This window comes from Asterias amurensis, chromosome 2, assembly GCF_032118995.1.
Source record: "Asterias amurensis chromosome 2, ASM3211899v1".
In the NCBI taxonomy this organism is placed as follows: Eukaryota; Metazoa; Echinodermata; class Asteroidea; order Forcipulatida; family Asteriidae; genus Asterias; species Asterias amurensis.
The window spans coordinates 20,308,762-20,328,874 of record NC_092649.1 but is presented as its reverse complement, the minus strand read 5'-3'; the positions used below and the strand labels follow the sequence as shown (position 1 = coordinate 20,328,874).

At 37.9% G+C, this 20,113-nt stretch overlaps 1 protein-coding gene across 2 annotated transcripts in view; it reads right to left on the bottom strand.

Moving 5' to 3' along the window:
- Positions 1-20,113, bottom strand: part of LOC139952943 (voltage-dependent calcium channel subunit alpha-2/delta-3-like) — a 130,749-nt gene that overhangs the window by 45,496 nt on the left and 65,140 nt on the right. For both annotated transcript variants that reach the window (XM_071952290.1, XM_071952283.1), the window contains exons 8-15: positions 17,272-17,332; positions 12,813-12,963; positions 11,699-11,773; positions 9,690-9,782; positions 7,120-7,140; positions 4,581-4,691; positions 2,686-2,764; positions 1,857-1,906 (exon numbers count right to left, since the gene is read on the bottom strand). In XM_071952290.1, the coding sequence (XP_071808391.1) occupies positions 1,857-1,906; positions 2,686-2,764; positions 4,581-4,691; positions 7,120-7,140; positions 9,690-9,782; positions 11,699-11,773; positions 12,813-12,963; positions 17,272-17,332 (641 nt within the window). The remainder of the gene's footprint in view (positions 1-1,856; positions 1,907-2,685; positions 2,765-4,580; positions 4,692-7,119; positions 7,141-9,689; positions 9,783-11,698; positions 11,774-12,812; positions 12,964-17,271; positions 17,333-20,113) is intronic.

Here is a 20,113-nt window from a genome sequence, read left to right as displayed (position 1 = left end):
AATTGTACAAGACCAACTTATGTAGCACCTTTAAAGGGTTTACAATGTGCTGTGGCGCATTCAGAAGCCACTAGCAGTAAACACACAGGAGTAAAACCCTTCTCTTAGTGATAAGTGTAAGTGTCTTTTGATGTGCATTTTTACACCCCACGAGACCAACGACTATATGCCCCATCCAGATGTTTTTAATAGGTAGAGATACATCTACGACTGAATTTTAATTAAACATGTTTTGACAATCCATCTCAAATTCCTTATGCTTACTTTCTTATATATATTTTGAAGTCTAAGCAATATATGAATTTATCGCCATTTATTTCAGCTGACGTATCAATGAAAAACTTCTTCATCAGCGGACTACTCGCTATTATTGTAATAATATTGTTGTCTTATTAAGCGCACGTATCTACCAACAAGGTACTCAAGGCGCTTAGTATATACATTTACAGAAAAATAGGTTATTGAAGTTAAGAGTTCGGAGACCCAATTTTGTAGCACTACATAAGTCTTTACAAGACGCTACGGTGCATTTAGCAGCCACTGCCAGAAATACCGGGGTGACCCCATTTCTTAGCGATAAGTGAAACTGGGTTCTTCTCCGTTATTGCAAACCACACGAGACCTGAGACTTGATGTCCATCCGGATGTTTTTAATAGGTAGAGAGATACATCTCCGACTGAACTTCAATTGAACATGTTTTGACAATCCATCTAGTATTCCTTAGACTATTACCCACTTCCTTTTACAAATTTTGAAGTCTTAGCGATATATGAATTTATCGCCATCTATTTCAGCTCATATTAATAAACCACTTCTTCGACTGACTACTCGCTATTGTTGTAACAAAGCAACGCAATTCTCGAGTGGAAGATAAAACGTTGTGGGTGTTCCAGGGTCTCCAGTAACATAGGGGGATGGAACACTTGATTATCCAGAAAGTATAATAAAACACCAACAATTTATTGACACGCAGTGCTGAATTGTTGCTACAGAAGCCACAGTTAAAGACAGTTTATTTTCTGAATAGTCAATACATCTGAGAGCTTGTTTATGGTCGAGTATCGTGTACCTTTCAATTTGATTGCACGGTAGGGTCATGGATTTGAGAACACTCCAAAAAAGTATGATCAGAACAACTTACTTGGCGGTAATTACCACTGCAGCTGTTGATGAAATAAGTTATTTTCAGAAAGGTTTGCGTTCAAAGTAAAATGTTTTTTTGGTTTATGAATCCCCTCTCTAATATGCGATCACAAATGCTGTGGCCAGAGATGTGGTTGATACCCACCATCACCACGCTAACCGAGGAAGGATGCCACGGTTTTATAAAACAATAATGCAGATCTTTTTTTATGTTTTCTCAGCAAGTAGACACTGTATTCAACTGATATTTTCACTAGAAAGTTTCATTATGTTTCTTCATAATTTTCGCCTTAAATCAGCGCTACCTTGACAAAAACCAATCAACCTTTAAACAAGGAATACGGAGTTATTGACTGATGAAGTCTCCTAAAATTATAATTTTCCCAAATGGAAAAAGTTATGTTTCAAGAAAGAACAGAAGACAAAAAAAATGTATTTTATAAAAGGAATTTTCAATTCTATACTTTAGTAGTAATATTAATAATATGCATTTATATAATGCTTAATACCAGGTTTCTAAGCGCTGCACAAGAAGTGAAAGGTAACACACACAAAAGTAGCCGGTACCGCAACAATTTAATAGATGTCATTATTGTTGAAACATCTGCTGTAGCTTGGCAAATGTCATGGGTTCAAATTCCACTTGAGTGCAATGCCTATTGTTAAGTATTTTAAAATGACTTTTACAATGAGCAAAAACTCTGTGACTTACCGAAGCATTTTCTTCCACATCAGCGATAGCACCAATCCGTGTGTAATACCCTGACAAATAAATACAGGTTAAGACATTAGACAAAGAAACAGTATTTCCAGAACGGTTTACCTGTTAATTTGTATCTTCAAATAAACATTTGCGGCTTCCCAGGTCCCTGGCTACAAGGCTGCAGTTAACAGCTGTATATGGCTTCTGACTCAGGAACCCACAAACAAAGATATTGACAATAAATAAAGACTGCTAACACAGGGCTGGATGCCCATGCAGTAGGTAGAGAGACAACAGATGGTAGAGAGCCAGCACATTCAGCCAAGGGTCATTGGTTCAAATCCTGCTCTAGTCAGTTGTTCTTTGTTCATCCCCAAATCCCTTAGAATTTTTTGGGGTGACAAATAATCCAAAACATTTTACTTCAAAGGGAATCCTTTCTCAAAAATAGCTTACACTATCAACAGCAGTACTCCTCACCAAGTGAGTTTTATGGCCATTATTTTTTTGAGTATTTACCAATCTATGATTATACCTTTAATGTGTAAGACACTTGTGTCCCTCAGCAAGACACTTAACTATTATTGCTTCTCTCCACCCAGGGGTAAATGGGTACCTGTGAGGGCAGAGATGGTTCATGCGATTGATTTAGCCAAGTAGCGCATTTGTTGCATGAGGCTTAAAACTCCCCAGGGAGCTGAGATGGTTTAAGGAGTGAATTAAGACCCAGTGACCAGGGGTAATAATTTGAAGCGCTTTATAACATCTATTCGGGAGTGATAAAGGGGTTTTATAAACTCAAAATATTATTATATTATATTAACCATTAGTAATTAACCTTTGTTGGAACAGCTCATATTCTGCACATTTGGATCATCTTTAATATCACCACCAATTAGATAAGTGAAAACACGCACCTACAAAACAAAAACAAAAACAAAACATGGTCAGATTCTTCTAAAAATCACAACGATCCACACTGATCAAACAATCAGATGCCAACGGGGAAACGTATCATTGTTGCCATAGCAACCCAAATTGCACATCACCTTGAGAATCAGCATCTTGCTTCCAAACAAAATCTATAAAAGGTGTTTAAAGGGAATTTACGGCCAACACTTTCCCCAGGGTGTTTGGAAATGCCCATCAAAATTCAGAGAAAACAGTGAGGAAAAATCAGGCAAAGAAGGAAAAAAATATACTGGACGAAGAAAAGCAATAGAGACTTTCAAGTTTGTTTTTATCAGAGAATTGGCATGTTTGTTTTTATCAGAGGAAATTTTTGGGCAAATCAACCCCTCTGCTCATAGCACAAAAAAAAAGTAAAAAAGAAACAAAAAAAAACTGGTATGTTTCAAATGAAGTTTTGATCGAAGATGGCTACTATTGTTTGATGTCGTGGGGTGTTGTGGCCAAGCGGAGAAGAGCATCGAACTCAAACTCTGATACTTCTGTTCAGCAGAGTGCGGATTCGAATCCCGGTCGTGACACTTGTGTCCCTGAGCAAGACACATGACAATTGCTTCTCTCCACCCAGGAATAAATAGTTACCCGTGAGGGCAGAGATGGGATCTTGTGATTGGTTCAGCCGAGCAGCGACATTAATTGTTGCACAGGTTGTATACTCCCCAGGGAGTTGAGATGGTTTAAGGAATGATTTAAGGCCCAGTGACTAGGGGTAATACTTTGAGTCACCCCTCGGGCATGAAAATCGCTATATAAAAACAGATTATTATTATTATTATTATTATTATTATTATGTTCTAAGGAAGATGATTCCAGATCCTCAATGCAAAAATAAAAAAGGCACAATGTGTGTTTGCTTGGTTCCAATATCTCAGTTTACATGACACTTTCACAGTCTGTTACTATTCTGACATTTATATGCATGCCTTATTTAATTTTATTTATTCTGGTTGTGAGACCAAGGACTCACAGAAAAGCGGAGAGAGACAAAGAACGAAGTTATAGTTCTAGATGTGGGAGGAAAACCCGAGAGACTTATTCCAGGGAAAACCTACATGTGCGCAGTCAGGTAGAGACTGAAAAGCCAGTCCACATAGTGCCCCCAGTGGGATTTAAACCTGGTCCTTGAAGTGGAAAGCGAGGAAAGAACGCCCATTGATTTCCTGCCTTAAAAGGCATCATTTCACAACATGACAAACAATAGATCTGGCAATGGAGTAAAATCTCAAGGCTTTGCATTTTCCCAGTTGGACAACAATTATGTGTCACTCTACATCCTTAATTGACTAGAATTAAAGCACTCTCTTCAAATCATTCCTTTAAAGGTATTATACAGGATTGGTTAGGTTAAAAAACACCATTGTTTAATTTTAGTCGGGCAACTTTCTGATTATGAAGTTTATACTACAACCCTTTTTTCTGTGAAATCTGTCCCTCTGAAATGAGGTCAAGAGAACTGTATCTGAAAACCTACAACAACAATAAGCACCAGCTAACTTAAGCCGTTACATAGTAAAATACTGCATGTTTTTTTTCTGTTTTTTTTTCTGACCCACTCAACAGATTAAGCCCAAAATTTCACCGATTTCTTATTTCTTGTTTATATTGTTGGTCACACAAAACATGAACACCATCAGCGACTTTTTTATTAGCTCTACCAATCCTTTATAATACCTTTAAGTTTGTAAGATCAGTTCCGGCACAGCACCTTTCATCATGTGTAAGTAAATGTATTTCATTACAAATAAACCTCTCACGATAACCTACATGTCGGTCCTCGTTGTACTTGTCAAATACATCTTCAAACGTCTCGTGTGCTCCATCAGTAATCAGCATCAGAGCCTGGTTACAGTTTGCACCAGTTCCCGTGTTGTTGAACTGTGAGATGAACAAAACAAGATATTGTTTAATAATAAAAATACTAAGTTCTTATGTAGCGCAATTCACCTGAGGCCTCGTAACCCACAGCACCCTCAGTAATTGCCATGGTGCCCTACGCTTTTGTTGTGGTGCCCTAGTGCAACATTCCAATACAAATTTATGTTTTCCTCATAGCATGCCCCTTGAAAAATGAAGTTCAAGGCCTGTTTCACAATTAGTGTCTCAATGCGCTTTACAATAGTGCCATAGTCATTGCTGGGGCAATAAAATTCCTTTAATCTTTCTCAGCTCCCTGTGGAGTATGCAACCTTGGGCAACCAAAGGCATTATTATACACAATATCAACCTCTACCCTAGCAGGTACCCATTTATACCCCTAGGTGAAGAGAAGCTATTATAGTAAAATCAGGGAAGACCAGGGGGGACCCAAACCCACACTCTGATGACTTAACCATCAGAACTTGAATTTGATGCTCTAGTCTAAACCACTTGGCCATGAGACCCTATATGTTAAAGTTTCTTATCTAGAAACGCGACACATTTTTATAAGCAGCTGGCACTGGCAGCTGGTAAAATACCGAGGCACCAGAGATGAAAATGTTTTTTTTTTTTTTTAAGCAATCGTACAACATCAGTAAACAATGTTGTCCAAAGGCCCACACTTTGTGTATCACAACTTATATATAAAATAACAAACCTGTGAAAATTTAGGCTCAACCTGTCATCGGAGTCAGGAGAAAATAACGAGAAAACCCACCCTTATTTCCGCACGTTTCACTGTGTCATGCCATGTGTTTAAAATAAATCTGTTATTTTCGATATCGAGAATTGATAATTGTTTTAATGTTTTCTCAAAAAGTAAAGCATTTAATGGCATAATGTTTCAAGGGAAGTCTTTCACCATTACCTTCTGTAAACCCTGTAAGTTATTTGAAAAATCTGCGAATGTTTAATTTTTGTTCTGTTCAGAAAGTGTCCAATGGCCTTTAACGAACGTTTCAGAGAAATCATACCATGCGAGGTTATCGCCCTTAGATTTTTCTGTCAGTAGCTTGACACAAAAGTCCCTGATATCAAATCAATATTGAATAGCCTGCCAGACACTATAATGTTTGCATTACATTTTCATTTGACAATATTTGAGATCAGAACTTAAAAACATTCTGCTTTTGTATAAAAAAACAAACCGGTGCATAGTGTAAAACAAAGTGGTGAAACTGTTGATTAATGTTAACAAAACAAACTGACTCTTATCCCTGTGTTTCACAACAAAAGTAACTGTGCCCAAACCTCATCAGCCCAAACACTATACCTTGCCTGTCCATTACCCTGACATGTCTAGCAACATTGCCCAACCATTACCACCCCCCCCCCCCCCCGCCTGCTTGAACCCTAGAAACAACATTGCCTAAGCCTTAATCACCCTCATCACTCCTAACACAATCATTGGCTAACCCTTACACAACCCTATTGCATTTTCTTTCCCCCATTTGCCTCAACCCAAACCTACCCATCTCAATACCAACACCAACCTAGGCTAACCCTTCCCAACCCTATAGCCTGGTTCATACTTTCTGAGATACGAATTTCATGCAATACGAATTTTGATGTCACAAATGCACAATTTTTTGTTTGTATCAGCTGACTTGTGCTCATCTCCTGCGAAAAATTCACTGCGAAAACAGCCATTTGACTTTAAATTTGTTTCGCGTTCACAGGAAGTATGAACTAGACTTAACACCAACATTATCTAAACCTCACCCATTATCTCCTAACCCATCAAACAAAATGAGTTTGACAGACAAGTTATTATCCAGGCCAGGCTCACATTGCTATGTAACCCTCCTTATAAAATATCCCAAAGATTTCAATGAGGTTTATTCCAGGAAGTCAGTCGGAGTGAGTACCTATGTCAAGTGATAATGACAGAGATTTCTGTTCTCGGGTGTGAGTGAGGTTTTAGCGTGACAAGAGTAGATTAAACAAGATCACCGATGGATGATGCTTACGGGTAGAGCTTACAGGGCCCAGATCCATCAAGCCTGTAAGCACTACTTGCTAAGCACAGCAAAGTATTGCTTAGCAGAAACAGGTCACAAGCCCAAATTTATACCCAGTTTTCCTGGTTTATTATTTCATAAAACTTATAATGTTCGATTTTTTATTTTTATTTTGTTGTACGCAAACTTAAATTGTTACTATTTATTTTCTTTTTCAGAATCATTTTCAGGATACTACATACTTTGACAGATGTTAAAAACACTGACGCCATCCTGGGGAGTTTTTAAGACAAAAGTGAAACCCACTTCTAACCTGTTGTTTAATATACTCTTGTCACTATGTGCATCATTTTTTAATTGTGGGTTACTTTGTGACAAATTGCCAATCCGTGCAATCAAACATAACAACAATCATCCACACTTACTCTTTCTGTTCTATTTTGGAACTGAAAAAAGATACGGTAACAAATTACAATTTTGAAAACAAACCTCGAATGACTTGGCACATGCAACATCCATCAATCCAAATGTCACATCATAAATGAATAATAGTAAAAACACATGCACAAATTGCCTTCAATGATCCATGAATTGGACCCAAGGTTCTTGAACTATAATGTACACATGTCAACATACTTTACAACGGCAATAAATGAATTGTTTACATGTATCATCAAATTGAAGGCACTGGACACCTTTGGAAATTGTCAATGATTATAGTATTCTCACTTGGTGTATCTCAAAATAAGCCTAAAATAGCAAACCTATGAAAATTTTGGCTCAATTGGTTATTGAATTTGCAAGGATAATAACAGAAAAAACACCCTTGTTGCATTAGGTTACTTTGTGTGCTTTCAGATGCATATATAAAAGGCTTCAGCTGAAGTTCTTTTTTTTTATTTGAGTGAGAAATTGCCTCTTTCTCTAAAACTCCCTTAATAGTTCAGAGGGAGCCGTTTCCACAATGTTTTATTCAATGAACAGTTCTCCATTGCCAATTTGTGCTAACATTATTTTAAATAACTACCAATAGTGTCAAACTTTTCACAGTATTTTAATTTTATGCATGTGTAGGGATACAAGTGAGAAAACTGGTCTTCGACCAATTCCAAAGGTGTTCAGTGTCTCGTTAAGAGTCAATTCTATCAATCATCTAGTAGGAAATGGAACATTCAGATCTCAAATACAGGAACTGTTGTAAGCTAGTATGCTTAAAGTCAGCTGGAAATATAATTTTTTCTTCTTCAAACATTAGAGTATATGTTTCTGAACAATGAAATAATTTTTTGAGTAATTGTTTTTAACGATTTATATGTTTAAAAAAATAAACAAAGTTGTGTGGGGGTGACTCCGCCTACCCCTTTTGTGACGTCAATCAAGGCAGACTTTGCCTCAATCGAACATCGAACACATGTACGTACGTGCAAGTACATTCAAGTTCTAGTCGTGAGTTCGTACGTTTCGAAAATGTCGCCCAGGTGTATTGCTGCTGCATGAAGCAAAACAACTACAGATGGGGTCAGTTTGCAAGTCTTTTCCAGCGCTGTGCAGCAAACACTTCAAACCGTCGTGCTTCGAGAATCCAGAATACACTACACATTTTGACATGAAGAAAAAAGTTCTTTTCTAAAACATGACGCCATCCCAACAGTTTTTCCAGCTAGTGGGGAAGTCGAAGAAGGTACCTGGAAGACGTAACGAACCTAAAGGAGCATTTGCCTAACGTGAAAAAAATCAGGTATTATTTCAACTTTGAGGGCATGTTTTTAGCTTGCGCCAAGCGTCACTATCTTGTGTTGGCACTGCATGCGATTCATCGCGCCTCGATTGACGTCACAAACAGCGCCCTCTCGGGTCGGGCTTATTTTCAAATTTGTAAACAACATGGAAACTATTTATTTAAAACCTTAGTTAATTGTTTATTCATATTCCACTCATCAATACACATATTTTAGTGACAAAAGCTATAGTTTGACAAAATACCACTTCCAGGTGACTTTAACATTGAGCTTGTTAACCACCAGACTTCATCAAGCAACTGATAACCTGGGCCCAATTTCATGGCTCGTCTAACTGCAGAAATCTGCGCTTATCACCATTCTCCGCTTGCACGACAAAAGCCGAATTTTATGTGTAGCTGGGCAAGCGAAGAATGCCATAACATTGGGCAAAGACTTCATCAAGCAATTGATAACCTGCTTGGCTGGTCAAATCCGTCACTTCCCATCAGTGAGGAGTGGGTGGGTGGGAGTATGCACTTCAAGTGAGCTCATGCGTTGGACTGGGACATCAAGTAGTATCAAAACCGTCTAGCGTGTTACAAGCTCAGCGGGTCATTAGTTGCCTGATCAAGTCAAATTGGTTGGAATGGCTGGGACACTGCAAGGGGATCTTCTTCTTAAAGGCACTGGACACTATTGGTAATTAAAAGCTAGCATAAAAACTTACTTGGTAACAAGTAATGGAGAGCTGTTGATTGTGAGAAACGGCTTTCTCTGAAGTAGCATACTTTTTGAGAAAGAAGTAATTTCTCACTGAAATATTTGAATTGAATTCAGGACCTAAGCTGAGGTCTCAAATTAAAGGCATCTGAAAGCACAGCAACTTGTGTGACAAAGGTATTTTTCTTCCATTATTCTCTCGCAACTTTAATGACCAACTGAGCCAAAACTTTCACAGGTTGTTATTTTGTGCATATATTGAGATACACCAAGTGAAAATACTGGTCTTTATACAATTACCAATAGTGTCCAGTGTTTTAAACAGATCAATCAGGATAACATAGAGAGACAGTATAAGCTTAGCACATTTAGGACTGACAGGAACAGAGCCCAATTTCATAGAGGGCTGCTGATGAGCAAAAACAAAATAGTACATGAACGACGTTAGCACTGAAATTTTTAAGACTAAACTACAATGGTTGGTCCCTATGTAACTATGAATAGTGTGAGATTAATTTTGAGATGAATTAGTGAGAATACTTTGTAAAACTTACTGATTCAAGCAGATCAAAAGCCCCAGTCAATGCATCGTTTAGGTTGGCCATATTCTTTGGGTCTGGCATCCGAGACAATCCTTGCTTTATCAACTACGATCGACACAAATCACAAAAATATATACATAAAATTCAATAATCAACATAAAAACACAAATTCATGATCATAAATCTCTTAAAACTTACAGATGTACGCATTTGTTGAAGGTGTTAAAGAAAATTGTTTATGCAAGTCGCCAAACACACAAGGCCTGAAGGCCACACTTAACAATGCATGGGCTGCAAAAAAACAAAATTGTACTTTGATTTCATTTCATTTCATTGAATGGTTTTGAAGCCACTGACTCCCATAAAGTGAACTTGATCACTGTACTTGCCAAGAGCCCAGTTGAGAGAAGACAACGGATGGAAATTTCAGTTTTAGATGATTCTTAACTTTTTCTTAACTAAGCACCACATAATGTTCTGATGCACATGTAGTTTAACAAACAAACACATTGTGGGGACCTTTGTTCAATTGTTTGTTTTCATATTTTGCTATTTGTATCCTTGTTTTGCCAAGTGTTTTTCTATCATCACAAATGGGGCCCAATTTCATGGCTCTGCTTACAGACAAGTTCTGCCTTTACTATACGCTTACAGTGCAATCACTGAATTTCTGTGCCAGTTGGGTGAGCGAACAATGTCTGTTAACTTGGAGTTCGCACTCACACACGCAAAAACATCCTGCTTACACGCTAAATAGGCTTGACAGAAGCACAGTACTCCCTGCTTTTGTAAGTGCTAATTCTTTGCTTACAGATAAGCAGAGCCATGAAATTGGTCCCTACTGTGGTCTTGATGAAATGGCGGTATATGAAACATTTTTGTATTGATGCATGTTTGAGTGGGGGGGGGGGCAGGTAGAGGTATTGGAAATTTATTGCCAGTTGTGTGTAGTGGCTACTACCCATAGAAAACTTTGTGAATCTTCACCCTGGGCGAAACAAAACAACCAAAGAATTGCCGAGCTGTACGTAACAAACTTTATCATTGAAGGCAGTTTATGCTTTGGGTGAGGGTTATATACTTTCGCTATCAGCACTTTTTGTCCACTGTCTCCCAGGAAATGAAAAATACACAGCAGGATCTGTTTGGATGAGCTTTCTTTGTCTGCCGATGTCTTATTAAGAAATATGTTTTGGCTCCTCGGGCGAGAGGTATAGTCACTGGGGTAAAAATAATTAAGAACACAATGGGTGGAGGATTTGTGTGTAGAAATAGTGAGGAAGTACTGGCTGACATGATGGTGATGATGATGAGGATGTAACAAAGAACTGCTTTGAAAAAAATCATTGTATTGAAAGAAGTTGTCATAAAGAAAACAGGAAATTACACATAGATTGTGTGATAACATTGCTGGCGACTGCTCCCATAGAAATGACAACCTTAAGTTTACAAGGTAAATAGTAAGGAACGAAGCACAGACTGACTCAGCGCCTTGAGTACCTTGTTTGGTAGATATGTGCGCTATATAAAACTTTGATATTATTATTATTATGTTGATGATGATGAGAATGTAACAACAAAAAATTTGAAAAAATCATCGGATTGAAAGAAGTCATTGTTAAGAAAATAGGAAATTACAAACAGATTGTACGATACTGAAGATGACGACTGCTCCCATAGAATTGGCAAACTTAAGTTTACAAGATAAATAGTACGGAAGTGCCAACTGATATGATGGGGATGATCTATAAGAACGCGACAAAGAACTAATTTGAAAAAATCACAGTATTGAAAGAAGTTATTGTAAGTCATCGTTAAGAAAATAGGAAATTACACGTAGATTGTACGATAACATTGCTGATGACTGCTCCCATAGAAAACTTTTAGTTGACGAGATAGAATAGAAAGGTTTTGTGCATTCACATAAGTGACAGGCTTCATCACATACATCATTCTGACAGAAATACATTTTGTATAAAAAGTAAATACAACATGTCAAACTTAACAAAAAAATCACTCACATTTTTGTTGTCTGCATTGGCCTGCACAAGGGTGCCATTAAAACATGGCTGTATAAACTGTGCATCATCACTGAACTGTTAAAAAAAAAAATAAAAAAAAAATTATATTTCAAAATATTTAATGAGTAGGGTAGATGGCCTTAGCTTTATATTTCAATATATTTGATAAAAAAAGATGTTAAATTTGCATCTAGGATAAAGAATATTAATCCTGGTTTTACCAAAAGATACGATGTGAGTTACATGTTTAATCAGTGCTTTCCGCTGCTATAACAAAGGAATCCAAATGCCTCTAGCTGCCGGGCAATCTCGGTGGTCATGTTTGTATGACAGTGCTCTAGAATTGCAAAGGTCGTGGGTTCCAATCCCACTCGAGTAAAGTGCCAGTGATATTTTTTCAGAGAACCCAGGAAAGTACTGAGTAAACAGTCCTTACACACATCGGTGTATACGGGTAAAACCAAAATGAATATAATTGATATACTTTTAGGAATGTCCCCATTCCAACTTTTGAGGCGCTCCTTTCAGCAAGGTTGAAAAACAGGCATTAAATGGATTTCCAAAACACCAGATTTAATGAAATCTTTTTTTCTTTCTATGTTTTGGTAGCATTCTGTGATAGAACAACTCTTGAATGTTTAATTTGTTCAGTTGAATTTTGACAAATCTAAAATTACTTGGAAACTTTTGCTTGTGCGTGAGTTGGTAATAGAACTTATACTCAGATATTAAAAGTAACAATGACTGGGAACAATACAGTATTGATAGAAGTAGATCAAACCTTGCGGCAGTTTGTTGTTGCAATGGGCATTTTAGTAAAAGCCGCTTGTGGCCGTTAAGTCTCTAAAGGGTTAATATAGTATTTAATTAAAAGCATTCTCTGAACTAAAATGCCAGGTAATTAAAATATTTCTCTAGATCAGGCCTGTAGTTTCATCATTAAAAGGGCAAGGCCAATTTCATTTGGCAAAGGGCTCTTCCATTAAAAAATATTAAAGTCTGTAGAGGAACTTTTGAAGGGGCGCCAAGGCCAAGACCAGGGCAACACAGGCCAGGTCCTCCTTGGTCTCTGTGAATGTGGCAGTATGTTGACCGGTACCCTGTGGTAACTTACTGTTAACACATTGAAGAAGTCATCGTCACCAAGAGTACCCATGATAGTGTTGACGGTGTGCTTGGCAATCTCGATTCTGACCCCAGTCATACTCCCACTCGTGTCGACCAAGATGACAATGTCTTTGGGAGATGTAGCAGATGAGATATACCTGTGAACATAAAGGAGCACCACACACTCAAGAAAAATGTATAACCTGTGAGAAATTTTCTCTTTCTTTTGTTTACCTGATCCAAATTAGATACCGGGCAAACAAATGCTACAGACGTACTGTGGCGAGGAAGGAAAAATAAATAAACCCCAAAATCCCCCCCCCCCCAAAAAAAAAAAAAAAAAATAATATTTCTTTTTTTTAAGCCTAAAATATTGTTACCGCCACATGGCTTCCTACGACCATGAGAGAGCATTGGTAGCCATGATTTACATTGTTAAACCATCAGTATCTGGGCATAGTCAGGAGAAACCCACCCTCGCCACCCCCCCCCCCCCCCAAAAAAAGGTAATGAGACCTAGAATGCCTAGTATAAAGTGAACTTAACCACTGTAGCTCGCCAGACTGAGAAAACCAGTAAACAAAGGTGCTCTCTATATGTATGCAAACCAGAAACACTGGGGTTAATTCCCAACTCTTCCACGATAAGCGTTCTGGGTTCTTTTACCCGCACTACCAACCTGGAAAAGGGGACCTACGGCTTAATGTCCTAACGACCTAGTCCAATCCTAACGTCCAAGTACAAGTGCTAAGACAGGGCTTCGAACCTAAACTCTGCTGATCATAAACACCAGAGGTTGAGTCCGGTGCCCTTAGCTGCTTGGCCATCCCCGGCCACAAATCAAATACATATAGTACCCTAAAAAAAAATGCCTCCTGCCCCAACCCCCTTGAAAAAATCTGCGCTCTGCCGCGGCTTAAGAATTATTTCTAAAAAGGTTGATTTTAAATCTGGCTCTGCCATTTCCAAATAAGCATGCTAAAAAAGGAACACAGAGTCAGAGAATTAATTAGGCTTATTATAGGCCGGAGCATTGATTTTGTCATGAAGTACTAATTAAAAAATAGTTGCAACCTGCTCACCAACTAATAGGATCTCTGGTACATACAACAAAATATCTAATGGCCTGAAGCTTCGACCCTTGCAGAGTCTTTCTCAAAGGTTGAACAAAAATAGTACTAATTAGCTAATGTCCAAAAGCTTATATAATCAATTCAATAAGGAGCATGTTACACCTGGTACAGACAGGTCCAATACAAAGTCGCGCCAACCGAACAGATTCAGAGGAGTGACCAGGTGACTCCAGGTCCGACCCAAATAAACTTTGGTTTCAGACAGGCGAACTTCACATAACATCTAAATTGCGAGGGTCGTGGGTTTGCATCCCACCTGAGTAACATGCCTGTGATATTTTTTTCACAGGACTCGGGAAAGTACTGAGTGTACAGTGCAAACACACATCGGTGTATGGGAAAAAAAATTTAAACAAATTATATACTTTATCCCCGATGCAAATTTAACATCTCTTATATCTAAATTAGGTTCGACTCATGACAAGATTGGAATCTGAAACCAAGACCCTCTATGGGTCGATTTCACAAAGAATTAGGACTTAGTCCTTAAAGGCAGTGGACACTATTGGTAATTGTTAAAGACTAGCCTTCACAGTTGGTGTATCTCAACATATGCATAAAATAACTAACCTGTGAAAATTTGAGCACAATCGGTCATCAAAGTTGCAAGATAATAATGAATGAAAAACACCCTTGTCACACGAAGTTGTGTGCGTTTAGATGGTTGATTTCGAGACCTCAAGTTCTAAATCTGAGGTCTCAAAATCAAGTTCGTGGAAAATTACTTCTTTCTCAAAATCTATGGCACTTCAGAGGGAGCCGTTTCTCACAATGTTTTATACCATCAACCTCTCCCCATTACTCGTCACCAAGAAAGGTTTTATGCTAATAATTATTTTGAGTAATTACCAATAGTGTCCACTGCCTTTAAAGCCCGGTTCATACTTCCTGCGAATGCGAAGCGAATTTGGCGTGAATTTGACGTCACAACCCTCCTTTCACACCGACATTCGCAAGTGAGTTATGCAGAGTTGAACTGCTGCGGATTATTCGTTGCAAACTTGTGACGTCAACATTCATTCGCATTCGCAGGAAGTATGAACCGGGCTTAACTTAGAAAAGTCCTAGGAGATATTTTAAAAAATTAAGGCTAGTCCTAAGTCAGGACAAGTAACTCGTCGTAACTCGAGATAAGACTAGTCTTAACTCTTTGTGGAATCCACCCCACAGTGATGCTGAACAACTCCAACAGTTGATTTTTCATGTCCAATCGCTCCCAACTATTTTAGAAGTCAAACTTTGCATGTATTCAATTCAATAATTTGGTGGGCACAACTCTGGAGTGCCTGTCTGAACTTGGTGTTAGAATGCTTTTAAAGGCCTTCATCGAAACCGATGATGAGTTCACAATAAGAGTAGTAACTCAGATTGAGAAGTTATCACATATAAGGTTATTGTTTTAAATCTTTAATCATGCAGAAAATAGCAGTTAAATTAACTGAACTGTAACCAGATGTGAGACAAAAATATATCATTAATAAAACTTATTAATAATTTCACCATTTGTTTTGAGAAAAATGTATCCAGATGTGCGTTAATGTAGCAATCTATAAATATAGATTATAAAATAAATGTTTACAGGTAAATAAAAACAAGGATTTCAATAGAGTCAGTTGTACTTTTTAAGCCCTTGGAATTAATTACCATTTAAAGGTTGTGTTTTTATAAATAAAAAAAAACATTTTGTTGGGTACACCCCTTTTGCCGTAATAGGCCATTACGCATAGCACTTGGTAAAAATTGGAAGCCTTAAGTACAAGTTAATCAAGTGCTAGTGTTACATGGCACACTGGAAGAAACAAAATTGTGCTGCGGCAAAAAAAAAATCAGTTTTTAAACTCATAAATGTTTTGAATCTACAATAAAACTCTGGTTCATGGCTTAAAGGGACCAGTGTAAAAGGCATACATGTACAGCCTTTCATCTGAAGGCACACAATTCTACACAACAAGGGTGTTTTTTCTTCTTTCATTATTTTCTTGCAACTTCAATGACCAGTTGAGTCAAACATTTTTATAGGTTTGTTATTTTGTGCACTGTTACTGTGGGGATACTGGGGGACATCTTTGACAATTGCCAAAAGTATACCTCGCTTTTTATGTTTACAATAATTTCCTACAGGGTCTTGTGAGCAGTGAACATGATATGCCTTTTACGCACTAATGGTAGTTCATTGTCAGAACCAATATTTAAAAGGCTGGGCTTAAATTTAAAAAAAAGGAATACTGGACAGGAATACAGAAGTATTTCATTAAAATGGAGTTGTTCATTTGGAACTGTAATAATGACAGCAAGAGGCTGATATGGGCATACTTTAAAACCATTAGGCCTCTGACTATACCTTAAAGTCGTTGTCATAGATTGAAAAGCATACAGAAAAGTATACAAAAAAACACAAAGGAAACCCACTGGTTATAAGGTAGTATTGCTTCTGACTGCCAACCACGAACAAAGATATTGATGGATTGATATGACGTCATTGAAGCCATCTTTGATAAAGTGAATGTGTGAAAGGCTATCATTGGCTGAGAGCTGTGCGCAGTGCGCACAGGCATGTACTTTTCCATTGTTCATCATCAAACAAGTCACTGACGATATATCAGTCCATCTATTGATAAAATAGGGAGACCTCCAACACAGGGCTAGATAGTTGGAAGAGCGCCGGTGTGGCAGGAGATTCGGTCCCCCCACATGGCAAACTGTGAAAAAGTAGTGCCCTCTTTTGAATCCTCCTCCTCCAGCCCATGTTAATTTCCCATATTGAATTCGCAGCGGACAGAATTCCCCAGGGAACCGGCACAGTAATCGGGAGGTCATTGGTTCAAATCCCCAATTGTTCAACCCCCAAATTAGAAAAGTGAAAAAAAAAGAAGAGGCATCAACAAATGCTGTGTCCCCTTATAGGACCACGTTGCCTTGGATCGCATCGACAAGTGCTGTATCCCCTTAAAGGACCACGTTGCCTTGGATCGGGCGAGTTGGTCCATGAAACGCACTTGAAACGGTTTGTTATAAAATTGAGATGTTTTAAAAGTAGAGTATGGTAAAAAATTGCATGGTTTCCCTTTTACGTTGTGAACTAACAAGGCATGCCATTTTATGGAGTCAAATTTTTTAATCCACAAAATGGCTGACCGTTTATGTTCGCAGAATATATAATAACGAAAACCGTGCAGTTTCGAAAAGCATGTGTGTGGATCATTGTAAAACATCTTAATAACCATACTAATTTTATAACAAACGATTCTAAACGCTTTTCACAGACCAACTCGCCCAATCCAAAGCAACATGTTTCTTAAAGGGTGGTTTGAGATATAATTGAAACTGACTTACCATCCACGCTTTCGGCAGTCGTATAAATCCAGACCCTGCGAGTCCTTCTCCCATTGTATTCCTGTCAATCAAACAACAAGAGTATACATGTAAGCTTCAGACTTTAAGTTTTGAACAATAAGAATTTTAAGCTTCAGGCTCTAAAATTACACAAATTTCCTTCGAAAAAGGTAGAAACTTTACAAATCTCAAAACACCTTTCACAGGATTGTCAGAATCAGTTTAGTACTTAGATGTCATTTACATGCTTTCGTTACATTACACCTAAGTGTTGGTGTTGTAATTTCTTTTTAGTAGTTGAACCTGTCGGATGCAATTGAAGGGCTGTGAGATTTTAATACTTGCGACCGAACAATAATGGAATCTCATGAGGTTTACATGGCTTGGAGCATGTACTCTGTAACTTGTTCATAAGACGCCAATAAGCTAAAGGCTGAAAAGCATTGAATTCTTACGGTGATAAGTAAGATTTGAAACCTTGCATGGTAGAAATATAACATAGTAAAGGTTTGCAGTAACGTACATGTAAACCATGTAATGATTATCTCTAATTGAGGTAGGGTGGTTCTGAAAAGAACCGTAGATTACAACTCAATGTTTCGAATCAGTGTGCTTTGATCGTCATCTGTCGATCAGCAGGATACCTCAAATACCACAACTTGGACACGTGATGACATGGTAGTTGGCTGGTACGAGCATTTGAATTACCCAGTTTGGGATCTAATAAAGATTAATTGCATTGAATTGAATTGGTAATCTTAGCATAACTTCGTTGTTCTTCACTACTTTTTGTTCACATAAGCAGCTCTATGAAATTGGGCCCAGTCACCCACTTATAAAACAATGTGCTGGATGAATTCCTACTTGGCAAATTTTCCATTGACTGAAGCCCTACAATGTGCAGAAACCCAGCCATTGGAAACAAATTATATGTGTAACAAATTTTCCTTGTGGCTGTCTGACTTCAGAACGTAATTAAAATGCACACCAATGATTACAATGGGGTACCATTACGCATGTTAACTGCACATGAACCGTAGCAGCTTTTTAACGCTTGTCTGCATAAGACAACAGCAAAAAAGATTGGGTAATTTTTTTGGTTTAATTGTGTCACTTGAAGCAAGACAACTGGCATTATGATTCACTATGCATGATAGAAAATGCCTCCGTTTCGCAAAGGGTCAAATTTAATGCGACGCTCAAGGTTTGTACGTAGGCGAACGCGCTCAAACCTTTTTTACACTGATATTTATTGATTGCCAACAAATGTATGGCTATCTGCGCGTTATGTAACTCATCAGCTGTCTTCAATGAAAAAGTGACCACATTCTCTTTATTGGCTTCCAATTCACCTGCGTAACCATTTCAAAATTCTTCTTCTTTTGTACAAACTAAGTTGTTCATAATTTGGCACCGGTATAACTCCAAAATCTCTTAGTTTTATTTCACTATCATCAGCTACGTGACACCTTTGCTCTTTTTCCACCGCTCATTTCCAGCTTTTCCCAAAACCACACACCATGATGGCGATCGTGTCAATGTGAATAGTCTGGTTACAGCACTTAGAAAAATACACATTAAGTGCTATATAAATGTTGTAATTAGTATTATAAGTAAACCAACTAGGAATAAAATAAATAAAACAAGTGTTCTTTTGTAAGGCCAAACATAATTAAGCAATTAACATTCCAGCCTCTTCAGGCCCGTTAATCTAATCGACGAACCAGACACCCACACACCTATACAACCTTTCCTTACCATTTCTATACAAATACAGCATAAGTGCTCGACGCTTGACGCTTGAGTGGTCAATTAAACAATGCCATAACAATTTTCAAGACAATTACAATGGGAAGCAGCCTCTACCAGTAAAGTGCTGGTATACGTAGCTTTCAACTGGTAATGATGGTATTTTTTGCACTTTGTTCGTAATCAACCTTTCCTGTTGCCCCTTTTTCTCATTGTGTCTCCTTTAATTCTTCTTCTAGCAGTTCTTTATACCTTTTTGTTCAATAGACCACCTTTATAACTATATGTGTATGTTCATTTTGCAATAATATGGACAAAATGTTGAGTAGAATTGCTAACCCTAATTTGTCAAAAAAGTACCCAAACCCTTTAAGGAGTCCATTACTATTTTGACATATTGCGTTGTTGAGAGCCAAGCGTAGTCATTACAAAGTCAGAGTGTCTTCTCACCCATCTTGTCACTTGTTATTGCAAGGAATTCAATAAAGAGGAGCGACTCGAGTAACTTATCAAGATCTCAGTCTCCATATAGATTGAAAGTTGAAGAAGACGCAGGTGAGCACCGTGACCCTTGTACTCTCATCGTGATTGGACGGTACCTTGACGGTACCTCTACTTGAGCCATCAAGACTTCCTGAGTCAGAGAGCTTGGGTGTGAACCATCTGACCATCACACGCCACTTGACGTCCTTAGGGTAATGTTTTAAAGGCAAGGTATACTTTTGGTAATTGTCAAAGTATTCTCAATTTGTGTGTCCCGACAAAAGCTTAAAATAACAAACCTGTGAAAAGTGTTGGGCTCAGTTGGTAACCAAGTTTCTAAAAAATAATAGAAGAAAAACCACCCTCCATGCAGAGAATTGTATGCTTTCATTTGATGACTGAAAGGCTTCATGCCTGGAGCCTTTCTCACATTCAAATCTAAAACTACTTTACTCTAAAGAGTGTCATTTCTAACATTGTTTTGTAAATCAACAGCTATCCATCAGTGCCCTATACCGAGTAAGATTTAATGGCTATCATTTTTTTTAGTAATAGACCTTGTGCACATGACGTCATTTTAGTATGGCGCCCCCGCATTGAGGTCAAAAGG